This window comes from Oryctolagus cuniculus, chromosome 11 (assembly GCF_051225735.1).
Source record: "Oryctolagus cuniculus isolate XC-2025 breed Fujian yellow rabbit chromosome 11, ASM5122573v1, whole genome shotgun sequence".
NCBI classification, from domain to species: Eukaryota; Metazoa; Chordata; class Mammalia; order Lagomorpha; family Leporidae; genus Oryctolagus; species Oryctolagus cuniculus.
The window spans coordinates 82,656,359-82,680,194 of NC_142877.1; the positions used below are offsets into that span (position 1 = coordinate 82,656,359).

Sequence of the window (23,836 nt, forward strand, 5' to 3'; positions counted from 1 at the left end):
TAGTAAATGTTTCTTTTCAGAGTTCAAATTCTCCCTCTCCTTAATGAGTTAACTGAGGCAAAGAGAAATCAATCCTCACAAAACAGAAAAAAAGGAGCTTTAGACAGTGTCATAATATAGTTCTAATTAATTTCTAATAAATCTTATGGTTTGATGTGACACTGATAATTCCTAACATGAGTTGTAAATGTAATTTTCAAAAAAGCCCACAATTTTTCAATGTAAGAGCAAAACTGACAGGTCAATTTATTTATAAAACTTATCTACTGCAAGGCCTACCTCTGTGTCCATATACGTTATCTCAGGCCTAACAATATGTTGTATCAAACAACCTAATTTTGTAATATTTTGTTTCCTAGCTTGAGGAACTGGTTTGTGAAAGCTTTCATCGAAGGTGTAACCCGGGGTCATGGCTATGGCACAGCAAGTAAAGGCACCACCTGCAGTGCCGGAGTCACAGGCACTAGTTCAAGGACTGACTGCTCCACTTCCGATCCGGCTCCCTGCTAATACGCCTGGGAAAGCAGCAGAAGATGGCCCAAGTGCCTGGGCCCCTGCCACCCAGATGGGAGACCTGAAAGTAGCTCCTGGCTCCAGGCTTCAGACAGGCCGAGCTCCAGCCGTTGAGGCCATTTGGGGAGTGAACCAATGGATGGAAGATCTCTGCCTCTGTCTCTGCCTCTCTGTAACCCTGCCTTTCAAATAAATAAATCTTAAATAAATAAATAAACAAGTAGAAAAGCATAACCTGACTGTTAAGGATGAAACAAAGTAAAACACATTTTCCAAAGGGTGGAGTCCATTTTTCTGCAGCAGTAGAAACCAAGATATGTAAACTATCAATAGAAAACAGGAATACACTGTAATAAAATGCAAAGAGTTGCATAAATTGTTAGTATACCTTTATTAAGGGCTTATGGACATTAACCTTATTTTATTTAGAAATTAAGCTCACAGAGAACAAAGAACGTGCCTACAAATTACATATAGCACCTCTTACCCTTCCCCTGCTACAGGCTGAGCACTAACTCCAGTTGACATTTACCTTATTTTACAAGATGTTGAGCTTGAGAAGTACTACTTTTTAACCTATGAGTGGTGGCAGTGTTAGCTAATATATAATCTCTCCCTTCATTTATTATTAAGATCTGATTCCCTAGCAGTCTCTAAAGCCGTTATTTCCAATCCTGGCTCCAAACAAAACTATGTAAAAGAGCCTACTAAAAAAAGATTGCCAGCTTAGGGCCGGTGTTGTGGTGCAACGGGTTAAAGCCCTGGCTTTAGGCGCTGGCATCCCATAGGTGCGCCAATTCTAGTCCCAGCTGCTCTTCCTCCTATCCAGCTCTCTACTGTGGCTTGGGATAGCAGTAGAAGATGGCCCAAGTCCTTGGGCCTCTGCAACTATGTTGGAGACCCAGAAGAAGCTCCTGGCTTTGGATCGGTGCGGCACCGGCTGCTGCGGCCATCTGGGGAGTGAACCAGTGATGGAAGACCTCTCTCTCTACCTCTCTCTATAACTCTGTCTTTCAAATAAATAAAATAAATCTTTTTTAAAAAAAGATGGCCAGCTCTACCTCTGTACTATTAAATTAACCAACATTTTTGAAAATGGGCCCCATCAATCTGTATGTTTAGCAAGTTTCCTATATGATTCTCATTATCAGTATCATCTCTGTGCAGACCAACATTAAGAGCCTGATCTAAAACAGAAGGCTAACAGATGTTAAGTCCAGAGATTTCAGCTAAAAAACAATCTCCACTAACATGCATTATCAGTAATTTTATTAATAGAGGCAAAAATAATATCACAACTAGCCGGCGCCGTGGCTCAATAGGCTAATCCTCCACCTTGCGGCGCCGGCACACCGGGTTCTAGTCCCGGTCGGGGCGCCGGATTCTGTCCCGGTTGCCCCTCTTCCAGGCCAGCTCTCTGCTATGGCCAGGGAGTGCAGTGGAGGATGGCCCAGGTGCTTGGGCCCTGCACCCCATGGGAGACCAGGAAAAAGCACCTGGATCCTGGCTCCTGCCATCGGATCAGCACGGTGCGCCGGCTGCAGTGGCGGCCATTGGAGGGTGAACCAACGGCAAGGGAAGACCTTTCTCTCTCTGTCTCTCTCTCTCACTGTCCACTCTGCCTATAAAAAAAAAAAAAAAAAAAAAAAATATCACAACTAATAAAAATATACCCTCATTAGGAAATATTAACTAAGATAATACTACGTGTCTTGAGCAACAAAGAATTATAGGTACTTAACAGTCTGTAGAGAGAAACAAGAATATTAAGAAGAAGCTGGTGCAGTGGCTCACTAGGCTAATCCTCCGCCTTGCAGCGCTGGCACACCAGGTTCTACTCCCGATTGGGGCGCTGGATTCTGTCCCGGTTGCCCCTCTTCCAGGCCAGCTCTCTGCTGTGGCCAGGGAGTGCAGTGGAGGATGGCCCAAGTCCTTGGGCCCTGCACCCCATGGGAGACCAGGAAAGTACCTGGCTCCTGCCATCGGATCAGTGTGGTGTGCTGGCCGCAGCACACGGCCACGGCAGCCATTGGAGGGTGAACCAACGGCAAAGGAAGACCCTTCTCTCTGTCTCTCTCTCTCACTGTCCACTCTGCCTGTCAAAAAAAATAAAAAATAAAAAAATAAAAAAAAAGAAAGATATATTTTTCAACAAACTTGAGACCCTATACCAGGCCATATAAGGACACTTAAAAGAGAAACAAAAAATTCCTATAATCAAGCAGCTTCTAATGGAGGACAAAAGTCAATTTCAATGTACAGGTTATGTGATAATGACGCAGTGAGAGTACAGAACTGAAAAGAATGTTGTGTATGCCTGCAGAGAAAGGTTAAGTGAGATTATACTTAAGACATTTATTTTCATTTCACATTTATTTTTATTTCATAAGCAATATATTCTCAAAGTTTAAAAATAAAAAAATAAAAGGCCATGATACTTTATAAAGTTTACAGTAAATGATCTTGAAATCCAAGCATAACAATACAGGGAAGTCATTCTCACATTGCTGACTGTTAGTTAACTAGTTTCCCTTCCTCACAAATAGCTATATTATTAACTTTGAATTTTTATAGAAAGAATTCAAGCCTATATAGCTAAATACAATTTTTAAAAACCTTTAAAGAAACAAATGATACACCCTCCTTGATTATGACATTTCACAATTCTTCTTAGAGCTCTTTTTATAATAATATTTAAGGGGATTTCTTATTCTTGGTGAAGAGAACTCCAATGAAAGGATGCACCATAATTTATGAAACCATTTACCTACTCCTACTATAAACAAGGCTGCTATTATAACCATAGAATATCTGTTAGAACTGCAGGTAGATCATTCATGAAAGGTATAATGAAAACTTAGGGAGTGAGGGTACCAGCTTAGCTTTAAAGAATAGAATAGTAGCAGATGGCAAAAGGTCTTATATGCTTAAATGAAGAGTTTAAAACTACCCTCGAGGCTGGTAGTGTGTGCCAGGGGTTAAGCTACCACTTGCACATTGGCATTCCAAATTAGAGTGTTGGCTGGAGTCCCAGAGTTCTGCTTCTGATCCAGCTTCCTGCTAATATGCCTGGGAAGACAGAAGACTGCTCAAGTATTTGGGCCCCTGCCACCTACATGGGAAATCAGGATGGAGTTCCTTGCTCCTAGCTTTGGCTTAACGCATACCAGGCTGTTAGGCCATTTGGAAAGTCAATAAGTGGGTGGCAGATCTCTTTCTCTGTCTCTTTCTTGATCTCTCCCTGTCTGTCACTCTGCCTTTCAAATAAATAAAGCCTTAATGATGGATTTTAAGTCTAGATAATTTAATTACAAATATCACTTTAAACTTACTGTACAGTACAATTCAGTATTCATACAAATTTATAGAAACAAGACACTTAAGAAACAATTTATTATAAATAAAACTTTTTGATACCTATTTTACTTTTTTTTTTTTTAAATGCTACTGGTAGCTCACTAAGTTCATTTCATGACTAGCCAATGGAGACTGAAAAATTTTGGAATACAGGGAAACAAAACATGGTCAAAGATACTAACTAAAAGGTAATACTACTATCAAAGGAGAAGGCCCATGTTATTGAAGTTCAATAGAGATTGGAAAGATGCAGAAACCTGAAAATAAGCGACCCATTTAAAAATCTTCACTCTTTTTGCACATTAAGAGGGAATAAGGAAGACAGATTGATTTTATAAACCCAAATAGGTTGGGAGCAACATAAAGGGTGCAGTGTATTTTGCTGAGGCTGCTTTTAAATTCCTTTCACACATACATAATGCAAATCATGCACTCAATCATTTAAAATATATAGTTGCCAGCCTGAGTATTTGGCACAGTAGTTTGGATGCTGCTTGGGACATCCACATCCCTTTTGGGAGTGCCTGGTTTTGAAGCACAGCTTCAATTCCAATTCCAGGTTCCTAATAATTCACATCCTGACAAGCAGTAGGGAGGGTCCCTGATACCCACATGGAAGATCTGGATTGAGTTCTAGGCTCCTGGCTTCAGCATGGCCGAGTCCCAGCAACTGACAGTATCTGGGGAATGAACCAGCAGATGGAAGATCTCTCTCTTCACTCTCACCCTGTCCCTGCCTTTATATAAATAAAAATAAATTAAAATACAATATAGTTGCCAGTATTTCTGCATTGCATATGTTAAAAAAATTATTATGACATAAAGTGGCTTTATTCCAAGGAAATTCAGTGATCACTATAAACATCTTTATACCCAAAGAATCAAAGTTGCTTGCGATTTCATATTTTTTAAAAATTATTTTATTTTATTTGAAAGTCCGAGTTACACACAGAGAGAAGAACAGGCAGAGAGAGAGAGAGAGAGAGAGAGAGAGAGTGAGTGTGGGAGTGAGAGTGAGAGTGAGAGTGAGAGTGAGAGTGAGAGTGCTCTTCCATTCCGCTGGTTCACTCCCCAAACGACCGCAACGGCCAAAGCTAAGCTGATCTGAAGCCAGGAGCCAGGAGCTTTTTCCCGGTCTCCTACGTGGGGGAAGGGGTCCAAGGAGTTGGGCCATCTTCTATTGCTTTCTCAGGCCACAGTAGAGAGCTGGATCAGAAGAGGAACAGTCAGGACTCAAACCAGCGCCCATATGGGATGCCTGCTCTGCAGGCTGCGGCTTTAACCCTCTGCACCACAGTGCCGGCCTCTTTGGTTTCGTATTTAATGTTATGCTATCAACACTCCAACTTCAGGCATTCCAGTGCTACAAACAAAACTCATTCAGATACATTATAACTAAATAAATATTCAACAGGAATGAGGTTCAAAGATTTTGATCATGTGTTTAAATAACAGTATTACTAGTCTCAAGAAGCAATTAGTCAGTCTGGGAACCTCAAAACACATAACTGATTGATACTTGAACTCAATTTATTGGAAAACTGTAACAAGAAGAAAAGGTCAAAGTTTAACAGTGAAGGAATGAACTTTGAAAACAAAATTAGTGTTCTCTTTCTTCCTGAAAATAGATATTAAGTAATTCTTTTATAAGCTGTTTAAAAATAATATTTGCAGGTATTTTAAGAAAATTGACAATGAAATACAGTAAATGAACCAAAGTAGAAAATTGACTTTTTAAAAAATAATGCTTACTTTAAAACTTCTGTATAGCCTTTAGCAGCTGCAACATGAAGTGCTGTACCTCCCGATTTTGCATGCCGGACATCATTTATATGACCACTGTTTAACCACTGCCTCGCATCTCTAAGCATTATCCGTTCTTCTTCCTTTCGAGCTGCTTCTATATCAACTCCTGATAAAAATAAAAATAACTTTTATTGTTTCTCAACAGAAAATGTTCTACGTTGATAACTACAAACATTCAAAACATTTTAAGTTTAAATTAAAATTTAAAGTAAAACAATATTTTTTAAAAATAGGCTTCTTATACTAGTTAAATAAAGAAATGTGAGAATAGATATTTTATAAGTTTTCTCTATCGATTATTTAGTTTTTGGCCTACAATATTATTTTTATTTTCTTTTTAACTTTTCTGGTTGTCTTTTGTTTTTTAAAAACTGAACATTTTCCAAGGTCTGAAATTTCCCCAACAACCTCACATTTTCTTATGGCTTCAATTGCTAGCTATTTAATAAATGCATTTACAAACCTTCTTATTTCAGGTAAGGACAATGACTATCTTGCAACTCCACTGTATGGCAGAATACTTAATACAAAGTAAACAGATCAATAAGTGTTTTCTAAGTCAATAATAAATTATTATTATTATGATGAATAAAAAAAGTATACACACACATTCACTCTCATCTCTTTGAATACCATCTCTCTCAAACTAAAAATTTGGTCAGAATGTTTTAATTTAGCCATCCATTCACTCATCCATTTAAAATGTATTGAGTGACAACTATGTGTCAGGTACTTAAAAAAAAGATTTACTCATTTATTTGTTAGTCAGGGATACAGAGAAAAATGGAGAGACAAAGAGAGAGATCGTCCATCTGTTAGTTTACTCTACAAATGGCCACACCAGCTATGGGAAGGCTAGGCCAAAGTCAAGAGCTGGAACTCCATCTGGGTTTCCCACATGGGTAGCAAGGGTCCAAGTACTTGGGCCAGTTTCTGCTGCTTTCCCCAGTACATGAGCAGGGAGCAGGATAGGAGTGGAGCAGCCAGCACTTACATGGGATGCCGGCACCACAGTGGGTGGCTTAATCTGTGGCACCACAAGACCTGTCCAATGTGTTAGGTACTTTATTAGGTAATATGAAAATAACAGTGAAATTATTATTATATGGCAAAAGATGAGGTATCTGTGAAGGAAAGATAAAGCAAGATAAAGGAAAAAAGGGTAATGCTGTTTAGAAGAAGGCCATGGTATTTATAGTGTAGTGAGGACAATGAGCAGGGTCATACCACCTGACAATCTAAGAGGGTCACTTGAATTGAAACTGAGGTATCTCAATTATTCAGTCAGGAGGTTATCCCAATGATTCAGTCAAGAAATGACAGCAACTTGAATTAGGGTTGTGGCAGAGAAGATAAAGTGGTTGGGTTCTGGATTCAAGTCACACCAATCAAATTCACTGTTAAGTTTGTATGTAGATATTAGTACAGAAAAGAAGACAAAGAGAAGGATCATTTATATTTTTTAGACTGAGGAATGAAAAAAATTAAAACTTCAATTTCAGAAATGTGAAGCTTTGAGATACCTACCTAATACATACCTAGTTAGATATATCAAGTAGGCCAGCTATCTGAGCATGGGGAGCAGAAAAGTCCAGGGAAATTAAAAAAAAATAACATGCCATGGGCATCTCACTCAATGCTAAAATCTCAACTCAAATTTCCCTAACCAATCTGCTTGTTGGCTATGTTTATTTCCTATATTTGCTCTTACCACTTACCCAACAACTGAGGAATCACTTGAATCCCACTCCCCACCCCAATCCTTTACTCTTATTCCTCAACAATTTTAGCAGATTTTGAGTTGCCACCTCCTAGACTGCCTTCTAGATGATTCCTATCACTCTTACTTCACATCTTATATCTCACACTTTGACTACTATTATTGCCACTTAACTCATTCACTCTTAGTCCCTTCCAATTCATTCCCCACCCTCATATCAGACAGGAAAAATCAAAATATGATCACTGTACTTCTTAACATAAAATGTAAATGGCTGTTCACCTTCCAAAAGACAAAGCTTTAAGTTATTTAGCACAGCAAGCAAAGCATTTCATTGACTTGGTCTCAAGACATTTTTATAATGTCATCTCTAGACCTTTTCTTAACCATCACCCAGATATCTCACATCTGCTGGTTCACTCCCTAAATGCCCATAACAGCTGGGGCTGGAATAAGCCAAAGTCAGGAGACCAGAATTTAATCTGGGTTTCTCATGTGGGTGTCAAAGTTCTGAGTACTTGAACCTCAATTAAAACTAGCCATGTGAGTGAGAAGCAGCCCAACTTTCTGACTTACTCATTTGGGGCTCTTATGGAAAATCTGTTTGGTTTTTTCTTTCCAAGAAATCTTAAGTATAGTCTATTTTTCCTAATTAACAAATAAGCTGCTTCTACTACCCTAGGTTTTGAAATTTCAAAATCTATGAATACAAGCAGTCTTCAAAAGGTTAATGAAAAATGTGTATTATGAAAAATGTATGCATAGATCAAAATATTTTGTACCAAAATAAACTTTTTTAAAAAAAATTATTTATTTATTTCAAAGTCAGAGTTACACAGTGAGAGAAGGAGAGGCAGAGAAAGAGGTCTTCTATCTGCTGGTTAACTCCCCAATTAGTTACAATGGCTGGAGTGGGCTGACCTGAAGCCAGGAGCCAGGAGCTTCTTCTGGGTCTCCCATGTGGGTACCATGTGGGCCCCAAGGACTTTGGCCATCTTCTACTGTTGTCCCAGGCCATAGCAGAGAGCTGAATTGGAAGTGGAGCAGCTGGATCTCGAACCAGTGCCCACATGGGATGCAGGCACTGCAGACAACAGCCTTGCCCACTACGCCAGAGTGCCCACCAATAAACCTATCTTTGAATTTCATTTTCTACAAACTTTCTGAAGTACTGTCACATATGTAAAGTGTTTATATCAGGAGTAAGCACTAAGGTATTAACTATCATTACCAGTTCCAAATGTCTATGATTTTGGTAATTTTTCTTACTCTACAGTCTAGAAGAAAGAAAAATTTAAATTGCCTTTAACTATTCCTTAACTCATCTTCTGTAACTGTAAGGTTTTTAAATGATGAAAATCATAGATTACAAAACTAAACTGACTATGCTATAAAGTGATTAGTCTAATTTCTAAAAGCAATGAATACTAGACTGAAATAGCTAGATATCTTAGGTAAGAAAAAACTGAATTAGAATTTGGTCAGCTTCTCTGACCTCAGAATCAGCCCTTAAGGCATTCGGATCTGGCTGAAAAGCCCATGAGAGCAGTTCAGGCATGGAAAGCCAAGACACTGTGGCAAAAAATAACTTATATAAAGGCTCTCTGTGAGTGAGACCCCAGTGGAAAAGAAGGGGCCATCAAAGAAGGATGTACTTTTCTCTGAAGGGATGAGAGAACTTCCACTTTGATTATGGCCCTGTCTAAATACCGACAGTTTGTGGACTCAAAAGGCTTCCATAGCCCTGGCAGCTCATGTCAAGAGCCTTGGGTGGTCACTGACGTCAAAAATAAGAGCATTAATTGATAAATCAACAATAGGAGTCACTGTGTACTTACTCGCCATGTTGGACCTCCGTCCTTAATGAGGTATACTATGAGAATTATGTATATGAGAATTAACGGTAAAACCTGTCTTCAAACAGTACTTTATACTTTGTGTGTCTGTGTGAGTACAAACAGACAATCTCTACTTAGCATAGAGTTGGTCTTCTGTATATAAAGTGAATTAAAAACAAATCTTAATGAAAAATGGAATGGGAGAGGGAGTAGGAGGTGGGATGGGAGTAGGGGTAGGAGAGCAGAAATGGGGGGAAGAAACACTATATTCCTAAAAGCTGTACATATGAAATTTTTTTGACAGGCAGAGTTAGACAGTGAGATAGAGAGAGAGACAGAGAGAAAGGTCTTCCTTTTTCCGTTGGGCCACCCTCCAAATGGCTGCTGCGGCTGGCGCACTGCGCCGATCTGAAGCCGAGAGCCAGGTGCTTCCTCCTGGTCTCCCATGCGGGTGCAGGGCCCAAGCACTTGGGCCATCCTCCACTGCCTTCCCGGGCCACAGCAGAGAGCTGGACTGGAAGAGGAGCAACCGGGACAGAATCCAGCACCCCAACCGGGACTAGAACCCAGGGTGCCAGCGCCCTAGGTGGAGGATTAACCTAGTGAGCCGCGGTGCTGGCCTGTACACATGAAATTTGTATTCATGAAATGAAAACCTTAAAAAAAATAGAAAATGAAAAAGCAAAAGATGTAAACTATGGACTATGGGCAATGGTGATTTGTTAATTAGGTTCACTGATTACCACTCAGTTTTGCTGTGAACCTAAACTGCTTTAAAAAATAAAGTTTTTTTTTCCAACAAAAAGAAAGAATTTGGTCAGCTAACAATTTAAAAAACTGATTTGTATCCCTAGGTAAATAAAGAAAATCGTATTAAAAAATAAACAGAAAAGCTTCTAGCTACTATTCAATATTATTACTTTCAAAGACAAATTACTTATGCACAACTACTTAATAGTCAAATATACTAGAATAATAAGCCAAACCAAAAATTGGGGCCTGCATTGCGGTGTAGCAGGCTAAGCTGCTGCCTGCGATGCTGGCATCCACATGGTTGCTAGTTTGTGTGCTTGGTTGCCCCACTTCTGACCTAGCTCCCTGCTAGAAGGTAGTGTATGATGGCTCAAGTCCCACTCCAATGAATTTCTAGGCTCCTGGCTTGGCCCTGGCACAGTCCTGGTGGTTGAGGCCATCAGGAGAGTGAACCAGCAGATGGAAGATATCTCTTTCTCTTTAATTCTTTCAAATCAATCAATCAATCTTTAAAAAAAGGAACTTAAGGGTATTAAAAAAAAACTTTTATACCAAGAAATTGGAGATATTTTACTATTACTTGAGATATGTTTTGGGTACTCTTTTCACAATTATTAAACTCTACTAGAGATGCCTCTATACTTTTGTTTCTTTGGAATTACACTATGCTACATAAGTTTATACATTCTATTTTATGTGTAACATGAACAGCATTAAGTATGCCCCAAGGACACATTCTTAATAAAATCTAAGTTACAGTGATACAAAGTGTGAGCTGAAGTTCACAATAACGTAATACATACACACACACACAAACACACACACATTCTTTCTCTCTATATATGAACAAGCTGGAGAAAGAAGCCTCAAGATGCTAATCATAAAATAATGTCAAATAGGAAATGTTGATTATCCTGTTTTGATCACTGCATATTGTACACATATACTGAAATGTCACACTTTATCCCATAAGTATGTGCAATTATTAATAACAAATTCTGTAAAAAGATATGTGTCACAATACTCAGGACATAACTATAATCACACTTCTATGTGTATAAACTTTGGCAGGTCAGTGCTTTTTAATTTTCTTACAGGTATATGGGGGTAACAGTGGTATAAATCCCACAGAATTGCTTTAATAATAGAAACACATAATAAATGCAAAGCCTTTGCTGAATGCCTGCATTTAGTAGCTAATAGCGTCACTACATCATTACTATTAGTTTTTCATTCTCCACTCAGAGGGTCATCTGCTAGTCCTAACAATTCTCCCTTATTTGCTGTTTTCCAGCATTTACACTTCCTGCTTTAACATCTCTCTAGGTTTCAGTATGTCCAAAACACCATTATTTAGACATCTTTTAGACATCATAAATTCAACACGCCCCAGTATTTTCCCAAAGAACTCATACCATTCTTGCTGCTTCAATTAGAAACTTCAGTGAGTGGCCTTATTTATTCCTTCATTGCCACATTCCATTCTTCACCAAACTGTTCTAATTTTATCTCAACATTTCCTCAGAACAGCCTTGCTCTCCTCCATTTCAAATGTCATAGGTTTAAGTTCTGATCTTTCACCTGGACTAAATTAAGAGACTTCTTCAAGGAATGCTTGCCATTATGTATGCCTCACTCGATTTCATCCTCCAAATGTCATCAGATTTATTACTGAAAACCAAACCCAAACAGATTTCCTGCTGGAACCTCTTCACTGCATCTATTTAATGCTTACAAAATTGCTAGCCTTCACCATCTGGCACTAGCTCATGTTTTCAAGACTCACCTCATACTAATCCAACCCTGACTTTCTATCTTTGTTCCAGACTTAATGAATTTTTCACATAATGCTGAGTCTCTAATTCCTTGTCTTCGTACATGTTGATACCTCTGCTTGGCACGCATTTTCTACCCATCACCTCTCTTTTTTACCCAAGGAAACTTCCTCCAAATGCCATCATCATGAAACCTTTCCAATCACTGCCAACAGTCAGTCATGGTTTTTCTGTTCTCCCATAATATTCTGTTCCTAACCACACTATATTGTGAAGCTCTTAAATTTGCCATTTCTGCCAGATTATGAAATCCTTAAGAAGAAAGACTATCTTATTCTGTATTGTTGTTGCTATTAATACACAGCACTCTTTTGCTGGAATATAAATTAATATTGACTGAATCATTAGAATTAAAATTGGCCCTGCTTACAGTAATGCTAAGAGCTTCCTTTACATCCAAGGAAACCAAGGGCAAGACAGTACAACTCCCTACCTTTTTTAGTTCACAAGTACTAACTAATATTAAGCAAATAAATAGCATATATAATGATTTGTTTTTTTAAAATGCTCTAATTCTACTTTAGGTATTTAAATATTTTCTCAGAGTGCCAGCACTGTGGTGCAGCAGGTTAAACTGTAGCCTGTGACACCAGCATCCCACATGAGCACCAGTTCGAGTCCTGTTTGCTCCACTTCCTATCCAGCTCACTGCTAATGTGCCTGGAAAGCAGCAGAAGATGGCTCAAATGCTTAGGCTCCCGCTATTCATTTAAAATACATAAATAAATCTTAAAAAATATTTTCTCATGTTGGTACTTAAGACTTTTTTTTTTTTTTTAACAAATCAGTAATCATTATGAATTTACCTAACCTCAAGGAATAAAACTTTCTTCCAAGGGACTTAGTTTCTATTCCTTACAATCAGTAGCTCCTATTATCTGATGACTCACACTTCAGTAGGAGTCAACCCTCTAAATCAATATCCCATTCCTTCCTTTCCTGTATCATTTAATCTTACTAAAACTCAGTTCTGAAAATGCCTGTTTGATCACTGTCAAAACATAATGGAATACAGAGGAAATCACACATAATAATTTTATATATACACACTTAAAGTACTTCTTTCACCTTTAAAAATGGTAAAAAGTTGAAAATCATATTTTTCCAAATAGAATCACATTGTACATGTTTAGTAAGCCAATTTGATAAAATTTTTAATTCAAATTATGATCAGCCTTTAATGTCAACAGATATGCTTACTGGAAAAGCCAAGTATCAAAGTCTTTCTAAAATATTTTTAAACATCTCCATTTTGGTAACTTTTATATTACCTTGCCGATTAACTTCATTTTGAAGTAACTCTTCCATTGCCTCCTCCTCAGCAATATCTAAAGGTGTATCTCCTTCACTGTTGACAGCTCCTACATGTGCTCCCTGACCAATCAAAAATCTGCAAAGTCAAAGGGAAGACAGTTAAGCAATGGTAGTAGCATCACTGAAATATACTAAACAAGTAACCAATGAGGAAAGTTCCAATTTAACAGTGGCAATAGAAACCAGAGAATGTGGAGCTGGTGCTGTGGCACAGTAGGCTAAGCCTCTGCCTGTGGCCCTGCACCCATGTGGGAGACCTGGAAGAAGCTCCTGGTTCTTGGCTTCAGATTAGCCCAGCTCTGGTCATTGTGGCTGTTTGGGGAGTGAACCAGCGGGTGGAAGACCTCTATCTCTGTCTCTCCCTCTCTGTGTGTAATAAATACATTCAAAAAAAAAAGGAAACCAGAGAATGCATATTTATTATTTATTAAAACCTATCATATTCTTTCTTTACTAAATTTACATTTCTTCATCTTTCCATAATGTATACACACTGCTTTACAGATACAGAAATGTTAATTTTTAACATTTAGTGGAGCCACATGCAATGGGTTAAGCTGCCACTTTGCAGCACCAGCATCCCATGTTGGATCAAGTCCCAGCTGTTCTGTTTTCAATGCAGGTCCCTGTTATGGCCTGCGAAAAGCAGTGAAAGGTGGCCCAAGTGCTTGTGTCTCTGCCACCCATGTGAGAGGCTCTGGTAATGCTACTGCCTCTTGGCTTCAGCCTGGCCCAGACTGATTGTTGTGGTCATTTCGGGAGTGAACTAGCAGATGGAAGATTGATCTCTCTCTTTCCCTCTTTCCCTTTAAGTCTGATTTTCAAAATAAATCAATAACTTTTTAAAAATACTTTCTAGAAAATCTCATAAGATCATTTCATATCGCCCCCACTGAGACCTTTCATTATCCCCGCATGTAATAATTTCTTCACTGATCTTTATAATCCTAGTTTCATCCTATAAGCAAAAATCCTTAACTGGGTCCATAAAATTCAGAAAGTTTACAGAAAGTTCAATTGATGCAGAAATTTAAATACTGTTAATAATAATCATCATTTTAAAGTTGGAGTAGTTATTAGACCTACTACAATAGGTCATTTTGTTTATTATGTGACTTAAGAAGATACCATAAATGTATTTTTCTAACATTTTAGTAAATAAATTCCAATATAATTGACTTCTATTTTAATTTACATTTGATTTTATGCATCTAAAACACAACTCTAAGGAATTATCCATAGGCTTCACCAAACCTGCTGAAGGGATCCAAATGCAAAAGTTTATTGAATGCTTTCACTGTATCAACTGAGATTCTCCCAGGGTCACCTACTTAACATTACTCATTTCAATTATCAACTTAAAAAAATCTCTGAATGGCTCTATCATGTTAGGAGAAAACACATATAGCCCTCAAGGATTTGGCCTTGCTTTCTCTTCCAATCTTTTTCTTCCTTCCTGTATCACACTTTAGATTCTAGAAATATGAAACTATTTACAGTCCTAGGTTAACACATGCTATATTGGTTATGTCTGACTTTACTTGTCCATATATAAGGAATGTGTCTTCCTTACATTTGTAATTAATTTAACTCATTCATAGTCTTATTTATTTATCGGCACTTTATACTTGAAAGGTAGAAAGAGAGGGAGAGAGAGTGGAAGACAGACACGGAGAGATGCTCCAGCCAGTGAGCCACTCCCCAAATGCCTGCAACAGCTGGAGCAAGGCCAACTGAAGACAGGACCACGGAACTCAGCCTGTGTTTCCTGCAAGAGTGGTAGGGACTTACATACTGGGATCACCTGCTGCTTCCCAGCATGTGCATTAAGCAGAAAGCTGAGCCAGAAGCAGAGGCATGACTTGAACTAGACGCCTCAGCATGGAATGAGGGTGTCCAAGCAACATCTTTTTTTTTTTTTTTTTTAAGATTTATTTTATTTATTTGAAATAGAGTTATGGAGAGAGGTAGAGACAGAGAGAAAGGTCGTCTGTCTGCTGGTTCACTCCCCAGATGGCCGCAACAGCCGGAGCTGTGCCGATCTGAAGGTCTTCCACGCAGGAGCAGGGGCCCAAGGACTTGGGCCATCTTCTACTGCTGTCCCAGGCCATAGCAGAGAGCTGGATCGGAAGAGGAGCAGCCGGGACTAGAACCGGTGCCCATATGGGATGCTGGTGCTTCAGGCCAGAGCATTAACCCGCTGCACCACAGCACCCTCCCCCCCCCAGCAACATCTTAAGCATGGTGCCAAACATCCACCCCTAAAACACTCACATTTTCTGCAGATTACATGAAAATAAGACAAAGTATGAAAATATATGTACTACCAGTCCACAGAAAGAGAAGTAAAAAGAACTTTTTGCCTCTCCTTCCCTCCCTAGAGATAACCACCATCAAGAGGATGGACCATCAAGAGGATGGCAAAAATCTTTCCGGTACCTTTATTATGAATTCATGCGTGTATATATAAACATAGATACATTGTCACATCTGGGATTCTCTTTGTAAAACAAAAATTAATGAGATTACTCTGATAGACTGGTATGCAACTCCTAACAGCTCAAAAATATCTCATCAGATGGCTGGATCATACTTTCTCTCTCTTTTTTTTTAAGATTTATTTATTTATTTGAGAGGCAGAGTTACAATAGAAAGAGGCAGAGACAGAAAGATCTTCCATCCACTGGTTGACTCCCTAGATGGCCAAAAGGGCCAGAGCTGGGCTGATTTGAAATTAGGAGCCAGGAGCTTCTTCTGGGTGTCCCACATGAGTACAAGGGCCAAAGCCCTTGCATCATTTTCCAGTGCCTTACTAGGGCATAAACAGAGAGCTAGATCAGAAAAGGGGCAACCGGGACATGACCCAGTGCCCATATGGGATGCCAATGCCACAGGTTTAGACTACTATGCCACAGCACGGGTCCCCATACTTTCATTTAATACTCTCCTCTTAATGGACATGCAAAGTTTCCAAGCATGATTGGAGATAAAATATCTTTTCATTGCTTTGCTTTAATTTGTATTTCCCAATTACATATAGTGCTGAAAATATTAGAAAATAGTTACTATCTTTTGTATTTCTCCTTTTGTGAACTGTTTTCATCCTTTCCCTGTATTTCTAATGTGCTCATTAACACAGCAAACAAATATGGAATATCTGGTATATACCTAGTACTATGTTACATGCCAAGACTATAACTGTAAGCACACAAACACAAAAAAAAGAGAATCTCCCCTAAAAGAACTTATAGTTTAATAAAAAATTAATTATATGTCAAAACTAAACTAAAGCCATGTAAGTCCTGACAGAGAATTATGTAGTTGAGTATCCTTCATTGAAAATGCTTGAAAATGCTTGAAACCCTAAGCGTTTGGATTTCATATTTTAGAACACTTGCAAACACATAATGAGGTATACTGGGGATGAGATGCAAATCTAAATAAGAAATTAATTTGTTTCATATATACCTTATATAAATTGCCTGAAGGTAACTGTATACAACATTTCTAGTGTGCCTGTGCTTTGAGTATGACTCATCACATGAGGTCAAGTACAGAATTTTCCATTGTGGCATCGTGATACAGGCTCAGAAAGTTTCAGATTTTACAGTATTTTGGATTTCATATTCAGAATAAGGATGCTCAACCTATAATAGGGAAAACTGATTTAGTGAGGTCAGAAAAGGATTCTCTGCTCAATATGTAGGTACTAACAACAACAATAAAAGAGGGACAGTATGCTCACATCCCTGTGACAGGAAGCTAGATGGAAACAGAGTTTATTTTCCTCAATATCTGAAGGTGATTTATCTTTACATTACTCTCCCCCCCAACACACATATTCACACCCACTCACACCTGCCAACACCAAAGAAAGAGAAGAATCAAAGAATAAACACTCTAAGTTACCTCTAAGATAACCAATGGTTATCTCTAAAAGTATTGGGAACAGAGGACTATATTTTGTGATCTAATTTTTCTGCAATTATTTTATGTAAGTATATCAGACTGCAAAAGTGGTTACCACCTCATTTTATAGTCTGTTATTTTTACACTTAAGAATGTTGTATTTTAAGAACATTTTTATGATCTTCGTGGGATTTCTACAAACAGGAGTTACAAAGATATAAGTGCAATAGGAAACTGCTATGCTCCAAGGGAGTATATAATTATTCTGTTAGGCAAAATCTCCAACAATTAGAGCTAGTTACATGAGACTATTTCTGTTCTGCTTCTAATGACTTACATTATAATTTACATTCTAATGATTTACAGAATGATTTCTGTATTAGCCTAGCAGCTAAGACTCCCCCACATTGGAGTGCCTGGGTTTGGTTTATGGCACCTAATGTCAGCTTCCTATTAATGGAGGCCCTGCAAGGTGGCAGTGATGTCTCAAGTAATTGGGTTGCTGCTTTGGTTCAACATCTGGATAGCATTCCTGGCTCCTAGCTTTGGTCCTGGCCCAGAACAAGCCATTATGATCATCTGGGAAGTGAACCAGCAGATGGTAACTGTCTCTCAAGTAATTACAACAACAAAAAAAACGTGGGGGGGGAGGGGAGGCGGCGGCAGGGGACTGCCATGTTACAGCAGAGCAAGTTTAGCCACTGCCTGAGAGGCTGCCATCCCATGTGCATGGCAGTTCAGGTTGGGATGCTGCACTTCTGATCTTGCTCCCTGCTGATGAGCCTGGGAAGGCAGCGAAAGATGGCCCAAGTACTTGGACCCCTGTACCTACGTGGATAACTTACATGAAATTCCTAGCTCCTTCAGCCAGGCCCAGCCCTGATTGTTTTGGGCATCTGGGGAGTGAACCAAAGGATGGAAGATCTCTGTCTCTGTCTCTTCTCACTGTGTAACTGTGCCTTTCAAATAAATAAATCTTTTAAAAAATAGTAAAAAAGAATCATTCAAAAGATACAAAACAGAATAAAAGGAATACCTCAGAGTAGCTGCATTGCTTGAAGCACAGGGAGTTATATGGGAAGTACAGTTTCAAGGAAATACCAAGAGTAAATGCAGACAATTCAAAATTTATATAAACAGGAAGGATGTTAAGATAACTAGTAGAAGTAAAGTTCCAAAACTGCTGGCAAGAAGCTAGGCCTGGAGCAATCCCAGAGCCAGAAGTTTAGGTATGCAGGTATCCACACATGTATACAATTCACAGAACTCTTATGTACTACAGAACTATCATTTGCAAATAAAAAAAAAAAAAAAAAAAAACAAACAAACTGGGAAAAGACAAAATTTCATGGCATTAATTTTCATATACCATGAATAATCTCCAAAAGTCATTCAAATGTTAGTTGGGTGAAGAAAAGCACACACAGTTATGTTTTGCAGTCTTTGGGTTCAGCTCCCACCTCTGCCTCTTTTTTTTTAAATTTTCAGCTGACTTTTTTTTTTTTTTTAAATTTTTTTTTATTTTTATTTTTTTGACAGGCAGAGTGGACAGTGAGAGAGAGAGAGACAGAGAGAGGTCTTCCTTTGCAGTTGGTTCACCCTCCAGTGGCCGCCGCGGTCAGCGCGCTGCGGCCGGCGCACCGCGCTGATCCGATGGCAGGAGCCAGGAGCCAGGTGCTTTTCCTGGTCTCCCATGGGGTGCAGGGCCCAAGCACCTGGGCCATCCTCCACTGCACTCCCTGGCCACAGCAGAGAGCTGGCCTGGAAGAGGGGCAACCGGGACAGAATCCGGTGCCCTGACCGGGACTAGAACCCGGTGTGCCGGCGCCGCAAGGCAGAGGATTAGCCTAGTGAGCCGCGGCGCCGGCCCGACTTTTTTTGCTTTTAAGATTTTTATTTATTTATTTGAAAGTCAGAGTTACACAGAGAGAGGAGAGGCAGAAAGAGAGAGAGAGGTCTTTCATCCAATGGTTCACTCCCCAATTGGCTGCAACAGCCGGAGCTGCGTCGATCCTAAGCCAGAAACCAGGAGCTTCTCCCAGGTCTCCTACATGGGTGCAAGGCAGAGAGCTGGACTGGAAGTGGGGCAGCCGGGACTCAAACTGGCGCCCATATGGGATGCCGGCGCTTCAGGATAGGGCGTTAACCTGCTGTGCCACAGTGCCGGACTCCCATCTCTGCCTCTTAACACCTATTTAACACTCATTAACTTAAAGCCAATTTATAAAAATAACCTACAAAGCTTTGTGAAGTTCAAAGGACTTAAAAATAAAATTAATATAAAACCTTTTATCACATCATGCAAAGTCACTATATTTACGAAAATGCAAGTCAAACGTCAGGCTACTAAAACGCTGGGTTTAGTTTGTGGTGAACTGAAGATAACGAATATGCACAGTTAGATTTCCTTCAGAACAACAAAACCTATGGTAGTAGCAGCAAGACATGAGACAGCTAATTAGGAAAAATATGTTATACTTAAGATTTATTGGAAAGAAAAACACCAAAAGATTTTTCATAGGAGCTGCAAAAGAAAAAGAAGACTGGGTTGTTTCTCACATGGATGGGTTTAATAGAGACAATAATCTAGCAACTCTGATTTGAATAATTTTGGATACAATTAACAAGCCTCAAAATTAAGACATGATTTAAATGAATGATTAAAAAACTATTTGTGTGCTAATGGAAAAATCTAACAAAAGGTGTAAAAAGCTTTGTTAACAAAGCTATTGGTTGGGGCAGGTGCTGTGGCGTAGTAAGTAGGCCGCCACCTGCAATGCCAGCGACACATATGGGCTCTGGTTGGAGTCCTGATTGCTCCACTTCCCACCCAGCTCTCTGCTATGGCCTGGGAAAGCAGTAGAAAATGGTCCAGGTGCTTGGGCCCCTGCACCAAAGTGGGAGACCTGGAGAAAACTCCTGGCTCCTGGCTTCAGATAGCCCCAGCTCTGGCCGTTGCGGCCATCTGGGGAGTGAACCAGTGAATGAAAGACCTCTGTCTTTCTGCCTCTCCTCTCTCTAAGTAACTCCTGACTTTCAAATAAATAAATAAATAAATAAATAATTTTTTTAAAAAAGCTATTGGCTGCCACTTGGATATAGTATATCACATAAACAGGCAGGATTCTAACTATGTTAACTGAATTTGGGAGAAAATTTTATAGTCAACTATTGTGCAACGGAACACCAGAATTTATTTCTCCTACATTAACTATAGCTTATTATATAGTGGTGATCCTTTGCCCATCCCTCCCATGCTGCTACTCTCCTCAATTTCTAGTAACCATTAATCTGCTCTCAATTTGTATGAGATCAATTTTTTTTAGATTCCATAAAGGAAATCATGAATTACTTGTCATTTTATACCTAGTTTATTTCACCTAACAACCTACAGTTCTATCCTTGTTGTAGAAAACGACAGAATTTATTCTTTTTATGATTGAATACTATTCCAGTGCTTACATGTACCACATTTTGCTTATCCATTCATCAGTTAATGGACACTTCTGTTGATTCTGTATCTTGGCTATCATCAATAGTGCTACAACAAACAGATCAATTTCATTTCCTTTGCATATCTTTTCTGTAGTGAGGACTGCTGAATCATGTGGTAGTTCTATCTTTAATTTTTTGAGACATCCCCATACTGTTTTCTATAATGCCTGTACTAATTTCCAGTCCCACTAACAATGTATGGAGGACAGAGTTTTCCCTGCAGCCTCACCATCACATTTTATCTTTTGTCTTTTTGATAAGAACTATTCTAACTGGCATGAGGTTATAGCTCATTGTGGTTTTGATTTGCATTTGTCTCATCACTAATGAAGCTGAACATTTTCTTTCTATATAGTTATTGGACATTTGTTTGCCTTCCTCTGATAAATATCTATCTAGAACTTCTGCCCATTTTTAAATCTTTTATTTTGCTATTGAGTTGCCACAGTTCCTTATACATCTCACTTATTAACTCCATATTAAATGTACAGTTTGCAATTCTGCAGGTTATCTCTGTTGAACGCTTCCTTTGCTATGCACAAACTTTTTATTTTGATGTAACAGCATATGTGTGGTTTTGCTTTTGTTTCTTGTGCTTTTAGGGTCTTATCTGAACAATTCTTGCTCATTCCAACATCAAGAAACAGTTACCCTGTTTTCCTCATAGCTTCAGGTCTTTAATCCCTCTTCAGTTAGTATTTATATATAGCTAGAGACGGGGATGGTGGTGGTCTAGTTTCATTCACTGCTGTGGATATCCAATTTTCCAGCACCAATTACTGAAGAGACTATCTTTTATTAATGTGTACTTTTAGCACTTTTGTTGAAAACCAGTACGTTGGGCCATATGGGGGCCAGTTCAAGACCTAACTGCTCCACTTCAAATCCAGCTCCCTGATGATGCAACTGGGAATGCAGCAGAAGATGGCCCAAGTCTTTGGGCACCTGTATTCACATGGGAGACCCTGAAGAAGCTCCTGGCTTTGGATTAGTCCAGCTCCGGCTGTTGTGGCCATTTGGGGAGTGAACCAGCAGATGGAAGATTCTATCTCTCTGTAATTCTGCCTTTCAGATGAATAAAAAAATAAATCTTAAAAAAAAAGAAAAAAGAAACCAATAGATTGTACATGTATGACTTTAATTATGGGCTCTCCATTCTGTTCCATTAGTCTATATATCCTTTTATGTCAATATCATGATGTTTTGGTTATTAGAGCTTTGCAGTATATTTTGTAGTCAGGTAGTATAATGCTTCCTGCTTTGATCTTTTCTTCTATGGTTATTTTGGATTTTTTTCATTCTACACAAATTTTGGGATTGTTTTTTTCTAGTTTCTTCAAGAATGCCATTGGTGTTTTTGATAGACTGCAGTGAATATGTATATTGATCTGGGTGGTGTAGATGGCTTTAACAACATTGATTCTTCTAACACATGAACATGTAGAGCTGTTCAGTTGTTTGGTGTCCTCTTCAACTTCTTTCATCACAGATCTGCTCTACTTCTAATCTTATTATCACTGCCCTAGTTCTCTTGTCTAATATTCTTAATCTATCAAGAACAGTCCTCCTAGAAAACAGGACTGAAGGTCGTCACACTACACTGAAAATGCATCATCACTGAAGGACAATTAAATATGACATATAAATCCGTGAATGCTGCTGTCCCAGCTCAGTTTCCTAGATATCTGCTACTCTCTCCAAACTCTACTCATGCCCTAACCCCAAAATACCATGTTCCAAAAAAGCTCTTTATTCAATTCCGATAGTATCAGGATTTTCTGGGTTAACTAACAAATATCAAAATATGAAAACATAATTCACTTATTTCAGTATAAAGGATATACATGTATATTCATTTACCCATCCTTTAGTGAAGGGATAATGTCTTTGGGTAATGTCTCCATTGACTTTAAATCCAAACTGCCTTTCTTGATAAACCATACCCTAAATACTTTAACTAAGACTTCAAAATGTCTTTAAAGTAAAGCAAAACTTGAATTCACCAATTAAGCAAACCTCAGTACAAACTCTTATTTTTTCTTTCAGCTTTTAACTTGTCTCATTACAATTAATCAGCAATTATACTTTGGGGGCCTCACTCGAGTCTTTTTTTTTTTTTTTTTTTTTTTTTTATAGGTAGAGTTATAGACAGTGAGAGACAGAGAGAAAGGTCTTCCTTCCATTGGTTCACTCCCCAAATGGCTGCTACGGCCGGCACCATGCCGATCTGAAGCCAGGAGCCAGGTGCTTCTTCCTGGTCTCCCATGCGGGTGCAGGGCCTAAGCATTTGGGCCATCCTCCATTGCCCTCCAGGGCCACAGAAGAGAGCTGGACTGGAAGAGGAGCAACCAGGACTAGAACCGGGCATCCATATGGGATGCCGGCGCGCAGGCGGAGGATTAACCAAATGAGCCACAGCGCCGGCCCCTCTCACTCGAGTCTTTTCAAAATATTCAATTTTGTTACCATAGCAACAATTTGCCTTTTTGTACAAACTTCATCAGTTTTGGAGCTATCCACTAAAACTATATGATCACTAACAACTCCAGCAGGCATTAATAAGCCAACAACACATACAACTAAGTTTTGTTAGGCAAGAAATTGAACTGATGGAAACAAAACTGAGTTTAGCATTACTAGCTTATGAATTGTTATGTGCAGGTATATGGATATCTGTATGTTTTAATAATGAATTGGTAAATGTAAATTAATATAAAACTATGAATGGATTTCAAATTTTTTTGCATAAAAATAAACCATATTCACTTGCTACAATATGTATGAACAGGATCTAGAAAGAGGCACACAAGGATGAGATAACATTTCGCAAAGAGTCCCTATTTTAAGTACATGAATTCTGGTAAAGTTGAAACAGAAACAAACACCAAATTTATGATGAAACTTAAGGTAAAGGATGGTAAAACTACTGATGCTTTACGGAAAGTTTATGGTGTGGGGAGCAACCCGGACTAGACTAAGTTACTGGAATTAAGACTTATTCTATGCATCTGCTCTCCCACAATATGGCGCTGAGAAGGGAGAAACAGCTTCTACACAGCTGCCTCCAGTTCAACCAATAAACTGTAGGACTTACTCCTGATTGGAGGAGAGCAGCGTACTCGGCGTGTGGGTAGCAGAGTTGGGATTGGTGGAAGAGGACTATAAAGGAGGAGAGAGACAACATGCACGGGGGAACATCTGAAGGAACACCTGTGCAGCCCCCGAGAGAGCCGACCGGCGGTGTGCTGCTCCCCTGCGGAAGTGGGGAAAGTGGCCAGGGGGAACCGCCCTTCCAC

The 23,836-nt window shown here is 39.1% G+C and overlaps 1 protein-coding gene across 11 annotated transcripts in view; it reads right to left on the reverse strand.

The window, feature by feature from the left end:
- PPP1R12A (protein phosphatase 1 regulatory subunit 12A) overlaps positions 1 to 23,836 on the reverse strand; it is a 155,435-nt gene that overhangs the window by 61,193 nt on the left and 70,406 nt on the right. For 10 of the 11 annotated variants that reach the window (XR_016216196.1, XM_002711361.6, XM_008256843.5 and 7 more), the window contains exons 3-4: positions 13,094 to 13,212; positions 5,623 to 5,782 (exon numbers count right to left, since the gene is read on the reverse strand). Coding sequence is in view for 9 of the 11 variants with exons in the window: in XM_002711361.6 (XP_002711407.2) it covers positions 5,623 to 5,782; positions 13,094 to 13,212 (279 nt within the window). In the remaining 2 variants the exon portion in view is untranslated. Of the gene's footprint in view, positions 1 to 5,622; positions 5,783 to 13,093; positions 13,213 to 23,836 lie in introns of those variants that run through there. The other variant, XM_089307496.1, reaches the window with a different exon arrangement.